Source organism: Mus pahari, chromosome 22 (genome assembly GCF_900095145.1).
Source record: "Mus pahari chromosome 22, PAHARI_EIJ_v1.1, whole genome shotgun sequence".
NCBI lineage: Eukaryota > Metazoa > Chordata > Mammalia > Rodentia > Muridae > Mus > Mus pahari.
This window is the reverse complement of record NC_034611.1, coordinates 23,519,924-23,544,091: the sequence shown is the minus strand read 5'-3', so window position 1 is coordinate 23,544,091 and position 24,168 is coordinate 23,519,924. Positions and strand designations below refer to the sequence as shown.

General features: G+C 37.8%; 1 protein-coding gene across 1 annotated transcript in view; it reads left to right on the top strand.

The window, feature by feature from the left end:
• The window catches only part of Lrrc69 (leucine rich repeat containing 69), a 104,516-nt gene that overhangs the window by 57,421 nt on the left and 22,927 nt on the right, over positions 1–24,168 (top strand). The window contains exons 6-7 of the mRNA XM_029533433.1: positions 19,124–19,225; positions 23,658–23,837. Of these exons, the coding sequence (XP_029389293.1) occupies positions 19,124–19,225; positions 23,658–23,837 (282 nt within the window). The remainder of the gene's footprint in view (positions 1–19,123; positions 19,226–23,657; positions 23,838–24,168) is intronic.

The window sequence follows — 24,168 nt, the reverse complement described above, 5'->3', positions numbered from 1 at the left end:
AGATGTCCCTCAATAGAGGAATGGATCCAGAAACTGTGGTACATTTGTGTAGGTTTCTTAAGGTGTCAATGGAATGATTGAGATGTCTGCTACTGAGATAATGATAATCCAGCTGGCTCTAAGGCGGTCTGGATAGCAAGAGAGTGTTTTGTAGTTGCCAATTAAGGAGCCAAAATGCCCTTATTCCTAACTTCCTTGTTTATTCATAAGAAATTGTACAACTCAAAAAATATTTACAAGAATGTGTCATTCACAAATAGCATTTTAAACTGATTTTAAAAGAGTTCTAAAAATGCTCTACTTTTGTCCAGTGTCTAGGGACAGGTAAGAATTTCCCAGTGTGTCTCATAACTTTTTGCCGGTGGTTTCAGACACCATTCTTTCCATGTGATTCTTAATTTGCTAAAGATTCTCCCTAGACAGTCTATAGGATGTCTGTCTGTCTTTCTATCTAGATTTATTATAATACTCATTTAATAGAAGCTGAGAAGTTACTTTACTTGCTCTGCAGAAGTTGGAGATGATCAGAAAACCAATCCTGTTTCAGTTAGACCCATAGTATCTAAGAAACCGTGCAGTCAGTGTGTGGTGGATTTTGAGCCAGGTATATGGAAAGATCAATGTGCCAGTTCAAACAGGGAGAGCAGGCCTTTCCTTCTTGCCACCTTTGTTCTGTTTGATCTTCCGTGGGTTATATGATGCCCATTTACACTGGCATTGGTTACGGTCATCTGCTTTACTGAATTTTTCCACTCAAATGCCAGTTCCATTGAGAAACAAACACCCTACAGCCCTCATACTATCATATGCAAACATTGTCCCACACAGTGAAAGAATGTTTAGACAAGTACTTAAGTACCTCATGGCCCAATCAAACCGTCATAAAAATTTTGCCATTACACTAAATAAGGTTAAGTATATTACTTGTAATATTAAATTGTCCTATTAGCTTGTTTACACACATGATTATTTTTGATTAATTATGAAGTTATCCTTTTTAATGCCAGGTATCTTGGAGAGAGGGATCATTAGGTCTGAAATACGTAATTTACACATATAGTATACATTAATTCACAAACTAACTTCCTAATGTCATAGATGACAGTTATGAATGGCTACTATATGTATCGTGCATATATAATATATGAACACTACATGTATATACCATATAAACATGAATATATACCATATGCACATGTGTATATACTATATGCACATGTGTATATACTATATGAATACCAGTTTATTTAAAAGTTATAAAGTGGGTAGGCATTACCAAGTTTTGAGAAAATTATTTTGGTATTCTATTAAATTATTTGTGACAAAGGTGGTGTATTAAAATATGACCACTGATTATTCTCCTCTTCCATTGTGCTTGTGACTTAGAGCTGGTCTCAGATACTCTATTGACTTTTCTATTTTATTTGGCACAACTATGGCAGGAACCAATTATACTAATTTAGGGACACTTAACAAGAGTCAAGTCTTAAGCTAATTTAAGATATCTAAACTTATTTGTTAAATTTATTTAATTCAAACAGCAAGGTATTAGGGTCATATGTAGGCTTGTTACTCATATTTTTGAAACACCAATTTAACTAACTACTAATTTTTCTCTACAAAAATCAGAAAATATAAGAATGAGAACTAACCAGTACCCCCTGACCTTGTGTCTCTAGCTGCATATGTAGCAGAAGATGGCCTAGTCAGCCATCTTTGGGAAGAGAGGCCCCTTTGTCTTGCAAACTTTATATGACCCATACAGGGGAACACCAGGGCCAAGAAGTGGGAGCAGGGTGGGGGGAGGTCATAGGGGACATTCGGGATAGCATTTGAAATGTAAATGAAGAAAATATCTAATAAAACAAGTTAAAAAAAAAAGAATGAGAGCAAATGAAACAGTCTGTAGTTTCTAGCAGACAAATCGCAGGTTAAAACCCTGTGTTGCTTCCTCTTTGAATTTCCACCTATTTGCAAACATTGTAGGCTTTGCCATCTTCGAACATGAAAGATTCTCTGCTTCTCCTCCTCTTTATTTTCCAGGAATTCATTTCATTTCTGTGGTAGAACAAAAAGGTTGTGAAATATGAGGGCTGAAGGAGTAAAGTGAGTTTAAAAGAATTCAGGACTAGGGACTTATTTTAGTTTGGTTTGCAAGCTGAAAGGTTACAAAAGCAATGGCCCCTCCTTTCCTTGGGTCATTTAAACTAAACATCTCTATCTGGGTGATTTTATTCTCTGTAATTAACTTAGATGACTTTCTGTCTAATAGAAGGATGGGATTTAAGGTCAATGCAACAAAAAAACAAATTTCCGATTTTGCTGACTATGGAGTTAATACAGATGTTGCTCAACTTATAATGCGGTCACATCGTGATCAACTCACCATGAGACCAAGCAGCACAAGCCAAAACTGCACTTATTATCCCAAACTACCAAACACTGTAGCTTTAAATAGCCTATCATAAATGTATTCAAAACATAAATTTACGTCTACAGTTGGTCAAATATATCACAAATCCCATTTTAGAACTTAAAGTAAATCATATAATTGATTTAATACTCTACTAAAAATGAAAAAACAGAATGGCTATGGTGCACTTTTATGGTGCACTTGGAAAATATCATCATTTGAACCACTATTATGGCATAGACCATCTGCCTATAAAATTGAGGCAAATATTTTGGTAAGTGGAGAACTAGCTTTTTGTTTCTTTGCCTATTGTGTGAGAAGTCTTAGACTTGGGTGGGTGCTTAAAATTTAGATATTCTTAGTGGAGATAACATCAACCTCTGAAAAATGTTTATAAATGATTCCCTTGAATGTTGTTTTTTATATTTTAAGGAGTATTTAGAGAACTTATAGGATAAATGTTTCCAGACATTTGAGATTCAATAGTTAAGTCATTTAACATTATATAATGTTAACCCAGGCCCAGGTTCCTCAATAGACTTTTTCTTAATTGTGACCTCTAGGAACCATCCCTGAAGTAGTTTTGGGATGTGATGTCTAGATTTAGAGATAAATGCAGTTTTAGATAACTTTAAGAGCACACTTTTTGTTTCCTGGGATATTTTTCCTTCACTAGTTTTTTAGATTCAGAGGAAGTACTTTCTCCTGTAGACTTAGAGCTTGTGTGTTCATATAGGTCTCACATTCTGTGCCTGTAAATAGAAGCTAGTGATGTTTTCCTTGAGGATTAAGAATCTGGTGTTAGCATAAACAACCACCAAACCCAGACACTACTGCATATGCCAACAAGATTTTGCTGACAGGACCCTGATATAGCTGTTTCCTGTGAGGCTATGCCAGTGCCTGGCAAATACAGAAGTGGATGCTCACAGTCATCTATTGGATGGAACACAGGGTCCCCAGTGAAGGAGCTAGAAAAAGTACCCAAGGAGCTGAAGGGGTCTGCAACCCTATCGGTGGAACAACAATATGAGAGTTCATGTCTCTAGCTGCATATGTAGCAGAGAATGGCCTAGTAGGCCATTAATGGGAGGAGAGGCTCTTGGTCTTGCGAAGATTTCTATGCTCCAGTAAAGGAGAATGCCAGGGCCAGGAAGCAGGAATGGATGGGTTGGGGAGCAGGGGGAAGGGCGAGGGTATAGGGGATTTTTGGAGAGGAAACTAGGAAAGGGGATAGCATTTGAAATGTAAATGAAGAAGATACCTAATAATAATAGTAAAAGAATCTGGGGTTAGAACTTGGGTCTAGTTCACTCCAAGATATTGTTCCCAAGTACAGTGCTGTACCACTTGTTCTGTGTGGAATCATGATTCTCCTCTCAGTCTTCATTCTGCTTTTTGTCTCGTGAACACACTTTCCTTAGGGATATAACTTGTCATCTGGTTTGATCTTTTGACTCTAAACATACACTACCTGTTCTTGATAAATAATATGTTTTGCTAACTATTTTTTTGGCCAACATGTTTTGAATACATCTTATGCTTAACTTTTGCTACATCTGGAGTTATAGTGAAGAATTAGAATTTTTATAAATTAAAGTATAAAATAAAAAATTTGTGAACTCTATTATTTTATACATTTTAGTTAAAATGGAATTACATTACTTTTCTCCTTCCCTTTCCTCCCTTCGTCCCTTCCCATGTGTCACCACTATCAAATTGATAGTTGTTTTTCTTTGATTACTATTGCTACACACACACACACACACACACACACACACACACACACACACACACACATGCATATGTATTCATAAATATCTGAGCATAGCCTGCTGAGTCTGATTTTGTTGTTTGTGCCTGTGGGTTCAGGGCTGGCCACTCTGTATTGGGTAACTAATAAAGGGGTTGGTCCCTGGAAGAGGTTAATTCTCATCTGACAGCAGCCAATAGTTATTTGTAGTTCTTTGGCTACAGATGAGACTCCACAAAAATTCCCCTCTTTCCTGTTAACATACCCATAGATTATTGCTATTTTTTTCTGGTCTTGTTTATGCAATCATTTCTAGGAGAGACTGTTTTGTAGCAGACTTCCTGGTATTCTGGCTCTTTTTCCTGTCCCATCTTTTGTAATGTTTTGTGAACAATAGATGGTAGGAGCAGTTATGATGTAGCTACTGAAGCTGGGCTCCCCATGATCCATTAGTCTTTGCATTGTGTCCAGCTCTCCCCTTGTTGTAAAGATAAACTTCTTTGATGAGAGGTGGGAGATGTACTTATCTGTGTGTATAAGAATAGAATTTATAGTATAGTAAGGGATTGCATTGACCTAGAAAGTAGTAGTAGATCTTTTCTAAGGCTCATGACCTCACTAGCCCCAAGTAAGTTGACTTGTTTCCTGTAGCAAGCAAGATTTCCCTTCTGTTGAGTGAGCCTTTATTACAATTAAAAGGCTGTTGGTTTCCACCAGCATTGGAGTGTCACTTATTATATACACATTATGGCTCCTGTTTGGATTCATAGGTGTGGCAGTGTGAATGGGCAAGTATTTCCTTTCTTTGGCTGCTTGCAGTTATACCATGGAAGCTAGACAAAAGGAAAGTCTTTCAAGTTAGGTAAAGCAACAGGAGCTTATCTTCAATTTCTGAGAGCCAACCAAGAGCTACATCAATAGTCTATACTGTTTTGGGAGCCATTTGGACTATCCTGATATAGTGTTTGGAAGGAAGTTTCTCATGCCTGAAACTGAGATATTTTTTGTAAGTCTGTGGCCAGCCAAAGTGGTATTAGTCTCTCATTTCCAATCCTGTTATCGATTCAAAGCTCCCCCTCTGGTTTTCCATTTCCCACACCATATTACCCGTGTTCTGCTATTTTCCTCTCAAATCGTACCCCTTTATCCTTTCCTAGTTTCTGCGGTTACTCTACATTGTATACTTACATCAGAAGATTTGGAGCTAGGATCTTCAGATGGGAGAGAACATTCAGTGTTCATCTTTCTGGGTCTGGGTTACCCCACTTAATATCATCTTTTCTAGGTCCATCAATTTACCTGCAGATTTAATGATCTCATTTTTCTTTACAACTCAGTAGTATTCCATCGTGTATGTGTACCACATTTTCACTATCAGCTCTTCTATAGAAAGACATTTAGGTTGGAGCTATTGTGGATAGGCATCCATAAACATTGTGAGTAATCATGGAGTAGGTTGTCAGATCCTTTGGGTATATACCCAAGAGTAGTATTCTTGGGTCATTGGGTAGATATACTCTTTTTTTTTTTGTGAAGATTTTCCATACTGAAATCAAGAGTACCTGTACCAATTCGTATTCCTCCCAACAGTGAATGAGGGTTACTCTTCCCCTAGAATCTCGCTAGCACTTGTCAGTGGTTCTGTTGATCTCTGCAGTTCTGACTGTGGTAAGATGTTTTAATTTGCATTTCCCTGATTTCTAGTGATGGCGAACACTCGAGATAACAGTTAAATGGAAGTTAGTCCATTACAATGCAGTGTGTTCGGTAAGTTCTAGATAGTCACACTGTGCTAGTTCTAACTCAGTGGTAAGCTTTGGAGGACAAAATTCATCCTTCAGGTCATTCTACTTTACAATGATTTCCTTTTTCTTTTTGCTTAGAGTCCTGTTCTTAGTAGATGCTATGAATTATCAGTGTCTCTTAATTTGCTTAATAAAATAAATGCTATCTATATTAGTTACCTAATAACTGCGTGACAATGTGCCAGAAGATGTAGCTACTGAAAGCAGCCCTTGTGGATTCTACATAAGATTTGTTGGTTACAAAGTTGAGAGGAGTTAGCTGTGTTTTTAAGTTAAGGTTTCTCATGAGCTGGGATCAAGTCATCTGGCACTGCAGTCATCTCAAGGCTTGCCTAGAGCCAGAGAATCTGTTTCCAAGATGGTGCACTCACAAGGCTTTGGCACAAAACCTAGATTTGTTCCCATGTGGATTTCCTAAACATCCTCACTTCATGGCAGTTGGCTTCCTTCAGGGCAGGTGATGTAAGAACAAGAGGACCATAAGGAATTGCAGTGATTTAATCTCTGAAGTTATATGCGTTTCTGGTGCTATATTTTATTCATTAGAAGGGAGTCCTGAAGCCTAGGCCATAGTCAAGGGAGGATAATTAGAACTTCTTAGAACCTCTTAAAGTCGGAATAGAAATCACTGACATTCAGAAAACTCTCCACAATGCCCTAATAGCACAGAACGTGTTCTGTCTTGTTCTGTCTTGTTTCCTGAGCTTCATTGACTGACAGCACAATTTAGAAAGGATATAGGAAGTGTGTGTATGTGTGTGGGGACAGTAAGAATTGGGATAATATATGAGCACTTACGAGTTCAGCATAAGATAACGATGTCCATAGCATGTAGGTGTTTTGTGCTGGTGTTTTTTAGTAACCAGAGAAACCAAAGAGTTTTATACTGGAGGATAATATTATAGAAATGATGGAAAAGAGAGGAAAAGAGGAAAAGCAAATGATATTTTAAAGATCATTGTGTGTAAAGCAGAAGGATTAGAAAAAGAAAGAAAAGAATAAGGACCAGTTTGCTGCCATGTTATAAATGAAGTAAACTCATTACAATATGCAAAGGGAGTATTTTCAAAGTCTTAGTGGTGTAACATTTGAATATGATTATTTTGACGCTTTTATAGTGGTTCAAGTATTAATGCTGAATAGAATGAGTTAAGATCAAAGACTAAGTAATTTATGGTTATATAGCTGGTGAAAAACAATTTTAGTTTTTTAAAGATAAATTATTTGGAAACAAACTAGATTTTACAGACAGAGTATATCACTAAAGAATCATTGGTGATCAAGTTGTGCGTGGAATAAAGCTGTTAATGAGTAGAATATGCACATCTAATACCAAAGAGGACAAATTTGAAATGGTATCTATCTCCCTTACTAAAGTCACTTTTATAGAATAAACATGGAGAGATATTTCTTAATAGGCTTGTGCTATGTATATATAACCAGAAACACAATCACAGGTGAAGGTGATGTACTAGACATAGAAACTACATGATAACATGCGTATGTTGCTTTATCTGTATAGGTCAGAGCAAGTCTATAGAGAAAGATAATATAGCTCAAGTATGGGTACTTTATTACTTAGAAGTTAGAGTTGATGCACTCAAGCAGAGTATGGAGAGACATTTATAGTGCCTAGATAATGTAAAGACTAAATAAGAAGACAACTACTATAAGGAGACAGGTAGAAGAAAGAATTAGAACCATGTGTCAAATTAACTATGACTGTCCCCAAGGGAAATTTAAAAATACAACTAGCTTGAGAAAGGTAGAAAAATAGAGACTTTAAAGAAAGTTAGTGGAGACCCTAAATAGGAGTCTGTCTCTACTCTCCAGTTTTAAAGGTGAAGAATACTAGTGGATTTTCATAAACAAACCAAAACAAAATAAAACAACCCTCCACCCCAGGCAAAACCAAAACAAATAAAACAAAAAATATGAGAGTTGATGTTTACAGGGGAAGCTTTATTTGTTTGTTTGTTTGTTCACACTATGTTGCTGATTTTTGGACTGCTCTCAAACATAAAAAGGATCTATACTCCATATATAATTGGATTATTTAGTTTGTTGATTTCTAATTTATTGGATTCATTATACATTTTGAATATTAGCCCTCTGTCCAATGTAGAGTTAGTGAAAATCCTTTCCTTTTTCATGGGCTGCTGTTTTGTCCTAGTTACCATATCCTTTGCCTTACAGAAGCTTTTCAGTTTCGCGAGGTTCCATTTATTGCTTGTTGTTCTTAGTGCCTACACAATTGGTGTTCTGTTCAGAAAGTTGTCTCCTCTGCTAATGCATTCATGACTATTTCAAACATTCCCTCCAGTGTATCAGGCTTTATATTGAGGTCTTTGATCTACTTGGACTTGAGTTTTGTGCAGGATGATAGAGGGAAAAGATGTGCCATAGACAGAGGAAGCAGTCTGGGGCAAGGCCTTAGGGCTGGAGGACCAGGTATATACTGCACAAAGCAGTATACTGTTAAGACTGATGGGGATGGGGGCTGGAGAAATGGCTCAGCGGTTAAGACCACTGGTTGCTCTTCCAGAAGTCCTGAGTCCAATTCCCAGCAACCACATGGTGGCTTTATAACCATCTGTGATGGGATCTGATGCCCTCTTCTGGTGTGTCTGAATATAGTTACAGTGGACTCATATAAATCATATCATATAAATACAATAAATAAATCTCAAAAAAAAAAAAAAAAAAAGGCTGGTGGGGATGAAGTTGAGGCCAAGTCTTTTGGATATGCTGAGTATTGTTCTCCTTACTTAAAAGACAACAGGAATCTCAAAGGGAGGAGATGTAACAGCCACCATTCACCCACTTTGATGATAGTGAACTGAAACTCTGAACCTGTAAGGCAGCCCCAATTAAATGTTGTTATTATAAGAGTTGCTTTGGTCATGGTGTCTGTTCACAGCAGTAAATTCTAAGACAGGGACAAAAAAACAAAAAAAAACAAAAAAAAACAAAAAAAAACAAAAAAAAAACAAAAAAAAACCACTTCTTCTTGCCAAACACTAAGATGCTATTCCATATACTCTCATCTTAAGGGAGTCAATAACTTTGGGGCCAAAGAGTCACAAGAGGAGGGAAATGCTTAGGAAAAAACAAACAAACAAACAAACACCAATCTTACCCCAATGGAGGGAGAAAGAATAGAGCAAGAGGAAAAGCAAGCTCTAGGAGCTGAGGGCTGAGATACAGTACAGGGTACACATAGTAACAGCCACAAAGCCTTCATGAAGAATCCCATTTCTGGTCCTCTAAGTGGCTGCCAGATAGTTTTGGGCCAGGAGTGACAGGAACTGAATGTCTTTGTAAAGAAGTCACCCTGCTCTGAGTGGATAGGACAGAGAGAAAGCAGAGCTATTTGTTCTCAGCTCAAAGGGCAGAAGTGGACTGTAAAGCAAGGATGTGCTGGGGACAGGGAGGTGATGCCAGCAAGCCTTTCAATCTGTTCCTGCTACACTGATGTTTAGAGAGGTCCCTAGAGACACTGTGGAGTGCCTGATATGTCACATGGACTCAGCGATAGAATTGATAAGTACGCTACATTAAATTACAATGTGCTGCTCAAGGCAATTACATTGAAGGCTTGGGAGGAACTAGGCTTAAGTACTTTGAGCACGACCTCTCAGGTCTGAAAAAAGTCTCCTGCCGCTCTCTCTGTATGTGTTTATAGGCTGTACGTGTCCAGGCCTCCTTTCTGCCAGCCTTGCCTCTTAGCCTCGTCTTACTTATTTGCTTTAAGGATCATCTATTGGGACATATATTTGGCAGATATGAAGAATTAAGACTTTAGATGACTCTCTGCCTCTTTTCCCTTCAATTATATATATATATATATATATATATATATATATATCTACATATATATTTGTATTTTTATCTACATATATATTTGTATTTTTATCTACACACACACACACACACACACACATATATATATATATATTTGTATTTTTATCTACAAATTATGTCATCAGACAAATCACTCCACAATTTTGATTATATATATTAGGTTTATCATTCTGTGTTTAATTTCCCAGTGGCCGCCAAATCTTATTCATATGTATAAAGAGAAGTGTATTTTAAATCTAATTTTTTGGATGTCAGAGCTCTTGTGCTTAAGTTTTATCCTCCTCCCAAATGAGACTATTTAGAAATCGCAGTTCTCATTATAAGTTAGCCCCATGAGCTTTGAGAAACTCTCAAGAGTGCACAGTAATGTAATGTAGATTTCTTATCGCTAAGCCCATGTGAAACCTCAGCCTTGCCTGTTTACATTAAACACTGTTTCTTTATACTCCCCTTGCCGAGCTCCCTGTGGCTTTGGGCTATTCTGAAATGAATTGTAGCATGGTGTTGCTGCATCATGTGGCTTTGTGTGAATCTTGGGATGAGTTTATCAAGTCTGGCAAAGGACTTTGCAAATCGTGAAAGCCTGGGTAGAGTTGAGTTTCTTTTTTTCCTTCTTTTTCTGTTTTGATTTTTTATTGGTTATTTTATTTATTTATATTTAAAATGTTATCCCCTGCCGGGCATGGTGGCACATGCCTTTAATCCCAGCACTTGGGAGGCAGAGGCAGGCGGATTTCTGAGTTCGAGGCCAGGCCTGGTCTAGGACAGCCAGGGCTATTCAGAGAAACCCTGTCTCAAAAAATCAAAAAAAAAAAAAAAATTATCCCCTTTCCTGATTCCCCCCTTCCCCCCAGAAACCAGCTATCCCATCCCCCCTCCTCTTGCTTCTATGAGGGTGTGGCATCACCCACCCACTCCTGCCTCCCTCCCCTCGAATTCCCCTACACTGGGGCATGGTGCTTTCAAGGAACCAAGGGACTCTCTGCCCATTGATGCTGGATAAGGCCATCCTCTGCTACATATGCAGCTGGAGCCATGGGTCCCTCCATGTGTGCTCCTTGGTTGGAGGTTTAGACCCTGGGAGCTCTGGTTAGTTGATGCTGTTGTTCTTCTATTACCTGAGGACCCAGCTATACCACTCCTGGGCATATATATCCAAAAGATGCTCCAATATATAACAAGGACACATGCTCCACTATGCTCATAACAGCCTTATTTATAATTCCCAGAAGCTCGAAAGAACCCAGATGTCCTTCAACAGAGGAATGGATACAGAAAATGTGGCACATTTATACAAAGGAATACTACTTAGCTATTAAAAACAATTAATTCTTGAAGTTCTTAGGCAAATGGATGGAACTAGAAGATATCACCCTGAGTGAGGTAACATAATCGCAAAAGAACTCACATGGTATGCACTCACTGATAAGTGAATATTAGCCCAGAAGTTCTGGATACCCAAGATACAATTCACAGACCACTTGAAGCTCAGGAAGAAGGAAGACCAAAGTGTGGGTACTTCAGTCCTTCTTAGAAGGGGTAACAAAATACTCACAGGAGCAAATACTGAGACAAAGTGTGGAACAGAGATGAAAGAAAGGCGATCCAGAGATTGCCCCACCTGGGGATTCATCCCATATACAGACACCAAACCCAGACACTATTGTGGATGCCAAGAAGGGCCTGCTGACAGGAATCTGATATAGCTGTTTTCTGAGAGGCTTTGCCAGAGCCTGACAAATACAGAGGCAGATGTTCATAGCCAACCATTGGACTGATCACAGGGTCCCCAATGGAGGAGTAAAAGGACTGAAGGAGCTAGAGCTGCATTTCTTTGCTGTTCATTGATTTATCACTTATTGCCTGGTTACTTTGCAATCAGTAATTACTGTGTATTTATGGAATATAGAGCTTGCAATATGTAGTTATTTAAGACATAGTAACATAATTTTTTATTGATTCTTGTGGATTTCACATTGTGCACCCAATCCCATTCATTTGCTAGTAGTTCCATATCCTCCCTCCAGTCCAGTAATCTCCTCACAAAAGAAAAAAAACAAAACAGATTATCTCATTATGGAAGCTGCTGTGTGTCGTGGTGTGTCTCACAGTCCACCCTTTTGCGCAAACATCTTCACTTGCAAATGTTTATTGCAAGGAGTCACTGGTCTGGTTCAAGGCCTCTGTCTTGTGCTACGTCATCAATACTGGATCCTCACTGAGATTCCTCTCAGATATGTTGCTGTTACCCTGAGTCATGGAGACCCTGTAGCTTTGGATGTGTAGGACTGGCCATTCCATGTGCTCCAGCAGCTCCTAGATGGGGTATCTAGATGTTGGGATGGGTCAACTCAAAAGCCCTGGATCTGGACCTGGGTGGTAGCTGAGTTGTTCAGCAGGCCAGCTCTCCCATACCCACGTCACCAATGATGCCACTGTGCAGTGGCTGGTGAGAGGCAAGGCCAGCTCAGCAAGGTCCTTGGACATCAACATAGCTTCAGGCAGCAGCCCAGACCAAGGACATCTGCATGACCTTTGATGGTGACATGGGCCATGGGTATCAACAGATTCCTGCTGCTGCAGACCTCAGGTCCCAACATGTAGACATGGCCTTCAGCATGGCCTCAGGTGGCAGTGCAGGCCTCTCATATCAGGCTGTACTCATCACTGTGTCCAGTTCTGCCTTTCTTCATAGTGCACCAACCACTCTGCCTCTCTTTCTCTCCCATCTCTCTACCATATACTGGCACCCACCCACTTGCCTGCACCGCCAAGACCTAGTTCTTCCAGGTAACAAAGCTTGAAATAGTTTTCAGTGGTGATTGTCCCTGCTCTTTATAGGACTGATTTATACATAGGGCAAGAACACGTGGTGAAGGTAGGGGAATGCAGATGGCTGATGTTCAGGTCTCAGACATATGGTGCATATTTGAGTGAGAACATAAAACGTAGGTTACATGCTGGAGAACTAAGTCGAAGAGAGCCAATTAGGACACGCTAGGACTTTTAAATATATTCTGAAGAAGTTGTACCATAGCCACATTTTAATATAAAAAGCCTGCTTAGGAACAAAAGCTTGTACTAGCTGCAAATTATTGTTTCAACAATCTACACAAGAGGAAACATCCATCAAGGCTCAGGTGGAGAGTAGCTGTGTCAGCTAGCAGGAGGTCGTTATGCAAGGAGAACAAGTATTAAGAAGTACCCATTGATCTATTGCTAGGACACATTGACATAGCTGATGTGGGTGAAGATTGAAGGGAAAGCAAGATGTAGGAGAAGAATAAGCTCAGCCTCATGTGTTTGTGGCACTTTTACCTGCCTGTTCCAGAGAAGCCAGACTTAAGAGAGTACTGCTGAAGGGCGTTGACACAAACATCTTCAAGTCCCTTGAATCTCTCTGTGGTGGTTTGAACAAGAGTGACCCCATAGGCTCATGGATTCGGATGGTTGGTCTCTAGGGAGTAGCAGAATTTGCTTGGATTCAGAGGTATGGCCTTGTTGGAGGAGGTATAGCACCAGAGGTGGGCTTTTAGGTTTGCATAAGCCCGAGCCAGGCCCAGAGGCTTTCTCTTCTTGCTGCCTGCAGATTCAGTGACCAAGACACCCTGGTTCTGTGTCTTTTCTCCGTTCAGTTTCCTGAACCAGTGCTAGCCTTTTAAATTTTATTTTATTTAGAATACTCAATATTGTCATTTCCTTACTTTCTGATATTTCCTTACCACAAAATCTTAATATGGACCTGGGATGGCAGTGCTAAAAATAATGGCACTACTCTGCACACATGGGTCACCACTACTGTGTGAATTTAGAGTATCTCTTTGAAATCCTGTATACTACGATTGCATATTCCTACATAGGCTCTGGTGTGAAACCTCTTTTAAGCCTCCCTCATCCCCCTAGTCCCCCAACCTGGGGAGTGCTTACCAGGTCACAGGTTGGAGAAATAGGCTGAAAAGAGCTAAGTATGACATGCTAGGACTTTTGAATATACTCTGAATGTGTTGTATTGTAGCCAAATTTTAATTTAGAAAACCTGCTTATGTTTACTTATTTTTAAAATATGTTTAGATTTTTTTGTTTTGTTTATTATTACTCTGTGGGGTGGAGTATTCATGGTATGGTGTAATAAATGGAGGACAGGGAGAAAAAAAAACCTGCTTAGGAACAAAAGCTGATACCAGAGCTCTCCCTAAACCCGCAGGTTCCAGCCTTTATTGCTTTCCTCTTTTCTTCTTCTTCTTCTTCTTCTTCTTCTTCTTCTTCTTCTTCTTCTTCTTCTTCTTCTTCTTCTTCTTCTTCTTCTTCTTCTTCTTCTTCTTCTTTTAAATTGGTATCTTGCCTCAAAACTCAATTGGCAGGTGACCTTATTCTCTGTTTCAAAGAGAAAATGGAAGAGATCATGTCCTTTGTCTATGCAATGCATGCTTTCAAATATTTATGGGAGTTGCTACCCTTCCTTTCATCTGACGACAAAGAAGAACATAAGAAAAGACAGGAATATTCAACAACCGTTCTGTGTTCCTCTGATCATTTCTCTTCAACTCTTTCCCGTCAATATGAATCTTTTGATATAGTGCTTTATGTTCTCCATAGATAGATTTCTTCGTTGGGAGGGGGTGTGCGTGTGGAGGATGTGTGTGTTCATGTCACTGTGTGCTGTGTGTGTGATTATGCAAGTGTATGTCGGCATTGGGCGCCTTCCTTAATTTTTCCTCACCTAAATTTTTGAGACAGGGCCTGTCACTGAACCCAGAGCTCTACCAGTCTAGGTTGGATGGGCAGTGTGCTCAAGAGAGCTGCCTGTCTCCATTTCTTAGCACTGGGTTTAGAGATGCATACCACCAGCATGGTACCAGCCAAAGTTAGCTTCCCATGTATGCATAGTGGACACATTACTGATAGAGCTGTTGCCTATGACCACCACAAATCATCTATTTATTGTTTCAAATCATGTCTATGCATGTGTATTTCTGTGTGGAAATATACACTTGAGTCCAGGTGTCCTTATAGTGAAGAAGAACATGTCAGATCCCTTGGGGCTCAAGATAAATGCTATTGTGAGCTGCCTGACCCGGGTGCTGTGAACTGAACTTACGTTTTCTGCCAAATAAGTGCTCTTAACGTAAAATCCTCTTATAAAATCCTCACTATGAAAGTGTCCTATATAATATTCATTACACATGTAAAAGAAATCATTATGGCTAAGCCAGTTTAATCATGATCATTACCAGGGCTAAAACCTTTTGCAGTTAAATCTTACTAAAGTAAAATATTGAACAGTGCTATGTTTTTGACACCATCTCAACCCATCATTTCCAATGAAAATGATGTGACTATTGTCGATTGTCATACTACAACTTCTCCCTTTCTATTTATTACCTTAGAATTGGATTGATATTCTCACAACATTCTAAAGAAAGAAACAGACTATGAAGAAAACAAAAGCAGAGCTTAGTTGCAAACTCTGACTAAATGACACTTAAATCCTGGCCAGTTCAGCATATTTACTGACTAGAAGCCAGTCACCACACTCATTTAGATTGTAGTTGGCCCAAAAGTAACGGGAACATCAACAATGGTGCCATAATCCATTTTAATACAGGATTTTATGTTTTCAATTTTTGACAGTTCGATGTAAAAAATTCCACTAATACAGAGCTTTATGTAAAAGAACAAGTATAATGCAGATTTAATAATATTAAATTTTGTATACCTTTAATCAAAATATTGTGTATAAAATTGTAAAGATTTCAACTTTCAAAACGGCAGAATAGCTATCTCTGGAAAAGAAATGAATACCACACAATGATTAGTTGCAGGTCTTAAAGAATCTCTTATTATAAATGACTTTAAAATAATGTTCTTAAGCTTTTATGGACTGAGAAAATTCTGTGATTTCTGTAAACCATTGTACAGAATTACCATTTTCCATTCATTCAATTTGGAAACTGAAATATATATATAAAACTAAACTAAAAAAGCTCTTAACTACTGGGCTATCTCTCCAGGCCTCAAACATCATTTAAAAAGTAAAAATTATTTGCATTTCACTAATACCTTCCCCTACTAGGCAATTCATTCTCTAGACCAGATAGCTCAGTGACATTTTCTGTTCTGATGTCTTTAAATTGAATTGATAAGCTTGAGCACTATTGATATTTTTGGCTTGGTAATTCTTTGTCCAGAGTTGTATGGAATTATTGTCGAATGTTTAACAGCATCTTTGACCTTTTCTGACTGCTTGTCTGCTGCATACTCCCTGCTGGGTTAAAAGATGTGTGCAAACCCAGCATGGGTTGGGGACGAGTATCAGTGTTGACTAAACTTGTAACACTGGTGGTTTGAACGGGCATTCACTGAGACACTGAGAAGCTGTTGTAAATTTTGTCAACACAGCAAAATATAGTTGGTTTTCTTAATGGAGTAGCGATGGCAGCAAAATAATTTGTTCTCTGAAGAAGCTAGGCTAATAATGTATAAATTAAAAGGCTCTTAAGGAGTTTATTTTGAAGAATTCTTAATGTATATTGAGAGAGTCTGTGACTCTAGGTTAATTCTTACTTCCCATGTGCTATTAAATTTTCTTTCTACCTCCTATCCAAGAATGGTGGGGCACACCTTTAATCTCAGTACTTGGGGGGCAGAGGCAGGAGGATCTCTGGTTGGTCTGTTATATATAATGGGATAACAAATTGGAGAGTCTGTTATCACATTTGATGGAAGTATAGTGACAAAATTGAAGTGAATAAATAGCCCCTTTGACTGTTTATTTTTATAGATGCATTTATTTTTATTATTATTTTTACTTATTCACCTTACATCCTACTCACTACCTCTTTCCTGGACACCTCCTCTCACAACCTTTTCCCCTATTCCCCCTCTCCTCCTGTGAGCAGTTGGGGGTTCCCTGGGTATCCCCTCACCCTGGCACTTCAAATCTCTGCAAGGCCAGGCACATCCTCTCCCACTGAGGCAGACAGGACAGCCCAGCTAGAAGAACATATCCACATACAGACAACAGCTTTTGGGATGGCCCCTATTCCACTTGTTCAGGGTCCATATGAAGACCGAGCTGCACATCTGCTATGTATGTGTGGGAGACCTAGGTCCAGTCCATGTATGTTCTTTGCTTGGTGATTCAGACTCTGAGAGCCCCAAAGGTCCAGATTAGCTGACACTGTTGGTCTTCCTGTGGAGTTCCTTCCCCCCTATTCTTCCGCAAGAGTTCCCAAGCTCCATCAACTGTTTGGCAGTGGGTGTCTGCGTATCTCTGAGTCAGCTGCCAAGTGGAACTCTCAGAAGACTATGCTAGACTCCTGTCATGCATGCCCTTTTGAGACTGGGTTACCTCACTCAGGATGATATTCTCAAGATCCATTTGTTTGCCTGCAACATTCATGATGTCTTTGTTTTTAATAACTGAATAGTATTTCATTGTGTAGATGTACCACATTTTATCTGTTCTTTAGTTGAGGGACATCTAGGTTGTTTCTAGTTTCTGGCTATTACAAATAAAGCTGCTATGAACATAGTTAAACAAGTATCTTTGTGGGGTGGTTCTCCACCTTATCTTTTGAGAGAGAATCTCTCACTGAACCTGGAGCTTGCCAACACAGTCTAGACTGGCTTGTGTGTGAGCTCAAGGAATTTTCCCATCTCTGTTTTCCCTGTTCTAAGATTATAGCTGTATAATTTTGTGCATGCTTCTTTTGTGTAGGCACTGAGAATCAAAACCCAGGTTCTTATTCTTGTTTGTAATTACTTTACCTACAGAGCCTTGTCTTCACCTTTTCTTTTTAAAATGACTATGAGTTTAGGTACAAGTATGAGTTGCTTTTTACTAGGACAGAAAGAAATCGAAAAAAAAATGATTGTATAGAAAATTAGGGAAAATACATTCTATCTTTGACTTTTTCATATTCAGCACCAACTTATGACTGACATTGGCCCCATCTCTCAGAGTAGCTCCTTTGCAATGGATAACACTTGAAACTGAGTAGAGAAGGTTGGAATGTCTTTGGTGTGGCCAGGATTCAGTTTGATAGAAAGAGGCCTTGTGTAGTTTATCTAAAAATCATATATATACATACAAACACATATATATATACACATATATATATATATGTGTGTGTGTGTGTGTATGTGTGTGTATGTACACACACATATATATATATTTATAATTTAAACTTTACTGTAACATTCAAAACTTAATAACATGATTCCCCAGAAAGATATATTAAATCAATTATTTTTAATTTGACTAATCATTGCTATCTTTCAAACCCTTGGCTTGAAATGACATAAACCTCTTGTTCTTCCATAAATTTCACGAAATGCTGTGGTGTGACTCAGCCAGCTTCTTCTGGCTCATGCGAGTTGTTTTTTTTCTTTTCAACTCCACAGCCAGGGAATTGAGTTGGCCGTGGCAGGGGTGTTTATGCGTTTGAAACAAGACACACTATTCACCCTGGCTCTCCTTCCCTCTCTCTTCTCTTCCAGTCGTTTTCACTCATCTGAGCACCCCCTCTCTTTGCTCCCCTCTTCTCCCATCCCTCCTTCACTTTTCTATTTACTAGTGTCCCTCTGAAGATCTTTCTTTCCTGTTTTATTTTTCCTAAGAATTTAGTCTCCATGAAGTAGCTCTTTACATTATAGGTTCTAGCAAAGAGAAACGGGACAGACGATGAACACAAAGCTATTTCTTATTGTCTGTCTCAGTGGTACATTCTAGTAGGGTTTGGATTTTCTTTATAGATTAAGTATCCCTGTAAACACTCCGCTTCCCCACAGCTTTATGCTGTTTCCTTGTGCAGTGACAAGGCTCTGTCACAAGGTCTTGCACATGCTTGGCAATCACTGGACTATTGAGCCATAGCCACCTCCTTCTGTTGTCGTTTTCTTCATCATAACAGTTTATAATGAGATTTTTAGATTTCTCTTGCCTTTATTAAACAAAAATTGATTTGAGGCATTAGTTAATATTTTTAGCATGTTTTAGAATTGTTTTCATCATATTTGGTTTTCTAATACATACTACAAATGTTTCCAGAATTGGATTTAGTAAGCATTATTTTGTTATTGACTCTTTCTGTGACTGTAAACATGTTTCCTTGGCTATTCAATATGGGAGGATATGATCAGTGGCTTTAAAACTCTTAATGTTTCTAACAAATAGAATGTCTCCTAGTCATAAAATACTAGTGTAGAATGTACAGCCTATATTATAATGAACCTTAAGGAGCAATGTCTACTGTCTTGTTTACAAAAGATCTTTTCTTTTACCAGTTTCAGAATCTAAAGCTGAGGGAGTTCTACTGTGAGGGAAACCCGCTCTTCCTGAAGAGGCCATTTCTTGCTGTACAACCTAAAGACCTCTGGACTCTACAGGTGAAAGTTTAGCTCATAAGCATGCACTTTCATATTGAACTCTTGGCTTAAAATGTAATATTATGGATAATTCTGTAAATGTGTAACACTGGTTCATTAAGACTGCAGATTCTCCATGTAATTACTTTTTAGTTGCTCACAGAATTAGGAGTAACCTGTGAGATTTCCAGACTGACTCAACAATGTAGAGAAGTGGAAAAGTTTTTTTTTTCCTGCATGAAAATAGGAATTTATCTTTACTTTAACATTATTTTAACATTATAAGTTTTTGAGGTTTTTTTTTTTTTTTTTTTTTTTTGCTAGTGGGGTCTTTATTGCCTTGGGTACATTTCACTTGTTGCCTTTCCTGATGAGAGCATCCTTGTGATCTGGATTTCACCATGTCCATTTTGGCAAAGCTAGTAAACAATATCAAAGGAAGGACTAGAGAAGCAGATGAAGGACTCCTCTGCTCTCAGCCAAGATAAAGAACACAGGTCCTCCCTCCCACTGTTGACTGCGAGTCTCTAGCACAAATTTTGATTTACCAGACCATACAAGATTGCTTCAGATAGAAATCAGTTTTACTGCTTTTATAATTGTATTTTTATTATGAATGCAATATAGATGCATGTATAGGAATAAGTAAAAGCCAGACAATGCCAGTGGGTAAAAACTGAGAAATCTAGTTAGTGAGGCATTACTATGTTCCTCTGTGACTCTATTGTATATTTAGAATGTATTTTAAATGCTACTTAGAGACTCGGGTTTTTAGTCCTTTTTTTTTTTTTTTTTTTTTGGTGTACGTCTTTTTATCAGATTAAAAGATTAAAAACATCATCTTTTAAAGTGAATATATGCTATTCTGTTATATCATAATATTTTACCTACTTTCTCATTGTTAGATGTTTAGATCATTAGTATGATCTAAATTTTTTGACTTTACAAATGAAGCCTTTCTAGTAAGAAATACAATCTTGAGGTTCACAATGTGGTCAAATACCCTGCAACAGAGGCTAAACTGACCATATCCATTAGGAAATTTCTCTTGTGTCCAAATTATCTCTATGAATAAATTGTAGGGGGAAAGAACTGGTTTCATTGAAGATCAGCTCTTTTCAAATTCCTTACCGGAGATTATTCTCTTAAATGCCATTATTTCCTTCTCTTGTACAGAAAAATTATACTTGAAATTCAAATTGATTAAAATAATTTAAAATTGTCACATTATATGTAAGCCTCCTCAACTTGTTTTATTTTTTTTCTTCGTGCATGAAGCATATCAGAGAAATGATTCTAGCTACTTATTGTAAGGTTTCTATGGACAGGTACTGTGCTTATGAACAAGGTAGTTGTTTGATAACCATTAAGAGGTAGGTATCTTCATTGTACCCTTTTATAGATAAAGAAACTAAGACCCAGAAAGTCTAACTAACTTGTTCCCAGTCACAAAGATAGTTTTGGGGCTTGGGTGTTGATACTTAACTTCTACAGTTGCCTTTTAGACCACACACTGCTGTGTTACCAAGAGAGAAGATGCAGAACATTCTTGGGATAGAAGACATTTCTTGATTGTGAAGGAGGCAGGCTGAATATTTAATCTGATGTGGTAGCTTTATTTCAGAAGACTCTAAAACTAATAGAACAGCATTTCTTTCTTTTAATTTTCTAAGTTGTAATGTGGAGCATAGAGTTAATTTTATGTATATATTATCAATAAATGTTCATATCGATAGATATCTATATAATATAAATGACTAGTTTTACTTATATAAATGATTTAGGTGGTTTAAAAAGTACTTCTATGAATTTTTCCCAGAATGCTTACTCAAACTCACCACATATTTCTAGTTTACTTCTAGTAGACATTTAGTTAACATTGCTGGTTAGCATTTAGACTCCTTTGGGTTTCAATGGGCCATAGGGCTTTGAAACTGTCTTTGCCTTAGTAGAGCATTTCTAAAGGATATACTTAGTTGTTTAGATCTGCAATCCTAGCTATATGTGTCCAAGGTCTGTCTGAGGTATGGAATGACTTCTAAGGTGGCTTGAATGACTTAGTCTGTCAAAAATTAGAAGTAAAGCAAGGGTTGGGGATATAGCTCAGTGATAGAATGCTAGCTGTACCAACAAGAGGTTTTAAGAACCTTCCTCACCTCAGAAATTTACTTACTAGAATTTTTATTATTTATTTATTTATTTATTTATTTAGAGACAGGGTTTCTCTGTGTAGCCCTGGCTGTCCTGGAACTCACTCTGTAGACCAGGCTGGCCTCAAACTCAGAAATCTGCCTGCCTCTGCCTCCCAAGTGCTGGGACAAAAGGCATGCACCACCACTAGAATTTGATGCCAGTAATTCAGTGCATCTGCAGATGTAGACCAAATGCCTTGCTAGTATTATCTCAGCTGTATAAACTCTGTCATAGTATTAGAAAATCTCTTATTTTACACATGAGATACTTGGGACCAGATGAGTTAAAACCGTGTCCAAACAAGACTGAGTAGTCAATACATTATTGAACCAGTGTGTGGAACTCTGCACATGATGGCCCCGAGTGCTTGCTTATGATGCTGTGTACCTGCTTCCTGTGCTCAGTACATAGTCATTTTCACATTCTTTTTATAATTTTTATACTTAGAGAGTTATAAATTGTTGTTATATAATATAATTCAAATGATCATGTGTAAGACAATTTAAGAATGGACCTGAATTTACTTTCAGTTTATAGTGATTAGAACTTGGAATACACAATAGCATATAGGTGATTCAAAATAAACAACTTATTTATCCGTAAAAGATTTCTTAGATTTAAAATTCCACTGCAATAATATAATAACTACATGGTGTATTTTCAGAAAAATTTACAATGTATCTCTAAGAAGTGTTCTAAAAGATCTTATTGGTTATACCAATAGTATCTTCCTTTGTGTATATGCACATTTCCAAGTAAAAACTTTAGTTTTCAATGACATACATTATTCTTCCAAGGTAACATCTTGGCTTCAAGGAGAATATAATCAATGACTGATATATTAGTTGTCAAGTGTGCATTGAAATCAGTATGTTTGGGTCCAGAGTCATAAATGGTCAAAGCAATTGTATGACCTAATTTAAGGGTCTGTGTATTCCATAAAATTCTTTTGTTTATATTTGAAAAATGAGTCCTTGTCTATGAGTTTTCTCCATATTAGAGCTAGCCACCCAATTTGTCTAATTAGCTAATAGCATATCTCTAAAACAAGCATTCTAACTTGAATTTCAAACTGCTCTGATGGTGGAATTCATGATAGTATCAGTGTTTTCAGATTTATTCTGTCTGTTTACCTTGGCCAATTCCCCATTCAGAAGGTTCTACACATGCACAGGATGCTCTGATCTGTGATGGTGATCTTCCAAGATGCTTGTTGTCTGGGAAGCATAGGCGTAGCAAGGGGGCAGGCCTAGAGAAATATGTAAGAATTCTATGTTCTTGTAATTTTTAAAGACTTCAATTAGCATGAATTGGGGAGATATTTTTATACATATTGATATGTATAGATTCCCAATAATGACTTACAGAGCCTGATTTGGACTATTAGAAAACCCTTCATTTAGGCAGGAAAATATGTCCCAAAAAGTTGTCCTCAAATACTGTTTAAATTTCAAGCAGAGTCTGTGTAATATTTATACAGGACTGCCACGCTATATCAACACACATTGCTTCATAAACACAAGCATTGTTTTTGCCATGCTGACATTCTGCATTGGGGCACTGTTGGGCAGTGAGGCAAATGCCTATTTCCTTTGCTTGGTCAGTGGAGACTTAAGTTTATATAGCTTATGCTATGCTTTACTTGAGTTGATGATGTCAATAGCATGGAAGGCAACGTCTTTGTCTTCATTACGTTTTTATTAGTTAGTGTTATCATTGGAATTAGTCAGATTTCCTGTAGATCATCAGCATGGTGAATCTTAACAAAGATTTACAGTAGGGATTAACCCACAGACTCTAATTCTAATGTTCCTTGTGTAATGAAGATTTGACTGGGTTCTGAGCTATAGTTTAAATAGGAAGAATTTACTGCCTAATAAATATGATTGAATCTTTTTGAGTCCAGTTTGAACGTCTGGGTGGCCCCTGCTTATTGTACTGAGAGTTTAAAAAAAAAAACTAAGTAAAATGACATCTAATTTTATTAACCAGATAATGTAAATTTATTATGACATGGAGTTTTATATTTAAGAGGCATAAATATGGTAGAAGGCACCCACTTTTCTTGTATATGTGAAAGATATTATTTTTTGCAATGGCAGCCACATGCAAGTCATATATGTCATTATACAGTGCTGTAGAATCTTAGACTAATAAATAATAAAGAATTAAACATGATTTTGAACTAATAAAAATAGGGATTAATGTAATGTATAGTATTTGAATTAATTTGACAAATTATTTTCTTTTTTAAATTTAGGAAATAGCAGCAAGATTTGTCCTCTCTCTGTTAGAAGAAAACAACCCTGTGGTTATGAATGCCATAGAGAGTTACCCAGAGGCCAAGGACAGACTCTCCAAAGCAAAAAAGTGTTCAATATGCAGCAAACCTTTTTTATCTGAGTGGCTGGAATGCGTTTACTTTGTGTCTCCATCGAAGGTAAACTGCTTTTTTTGTGTGTGTGAAAATGAATATAAGGGCTCCTGTGTTTGTCCTTAATAATGATATTTGTATCCAAGGATAGATTTCGTTGATAGGATTTATGATAAACACGTTCAGAAAACTGTGTTATAACCATTATTCCTTGTTCCATTTGAATTTAAGGTCTATATCACAATACGTGCACTCCATCAAAATTCCACGAACACGGGGCATAGAAGCATAGATCTTTCGTTATCCAGCAGGTGACATGCACGGGTTAAAAATTCCCTAATTTCCCCCAATGGAGGAGCTAGAGAAAGTACCCAAGGAGCTGAAGGGGTCTGCAACC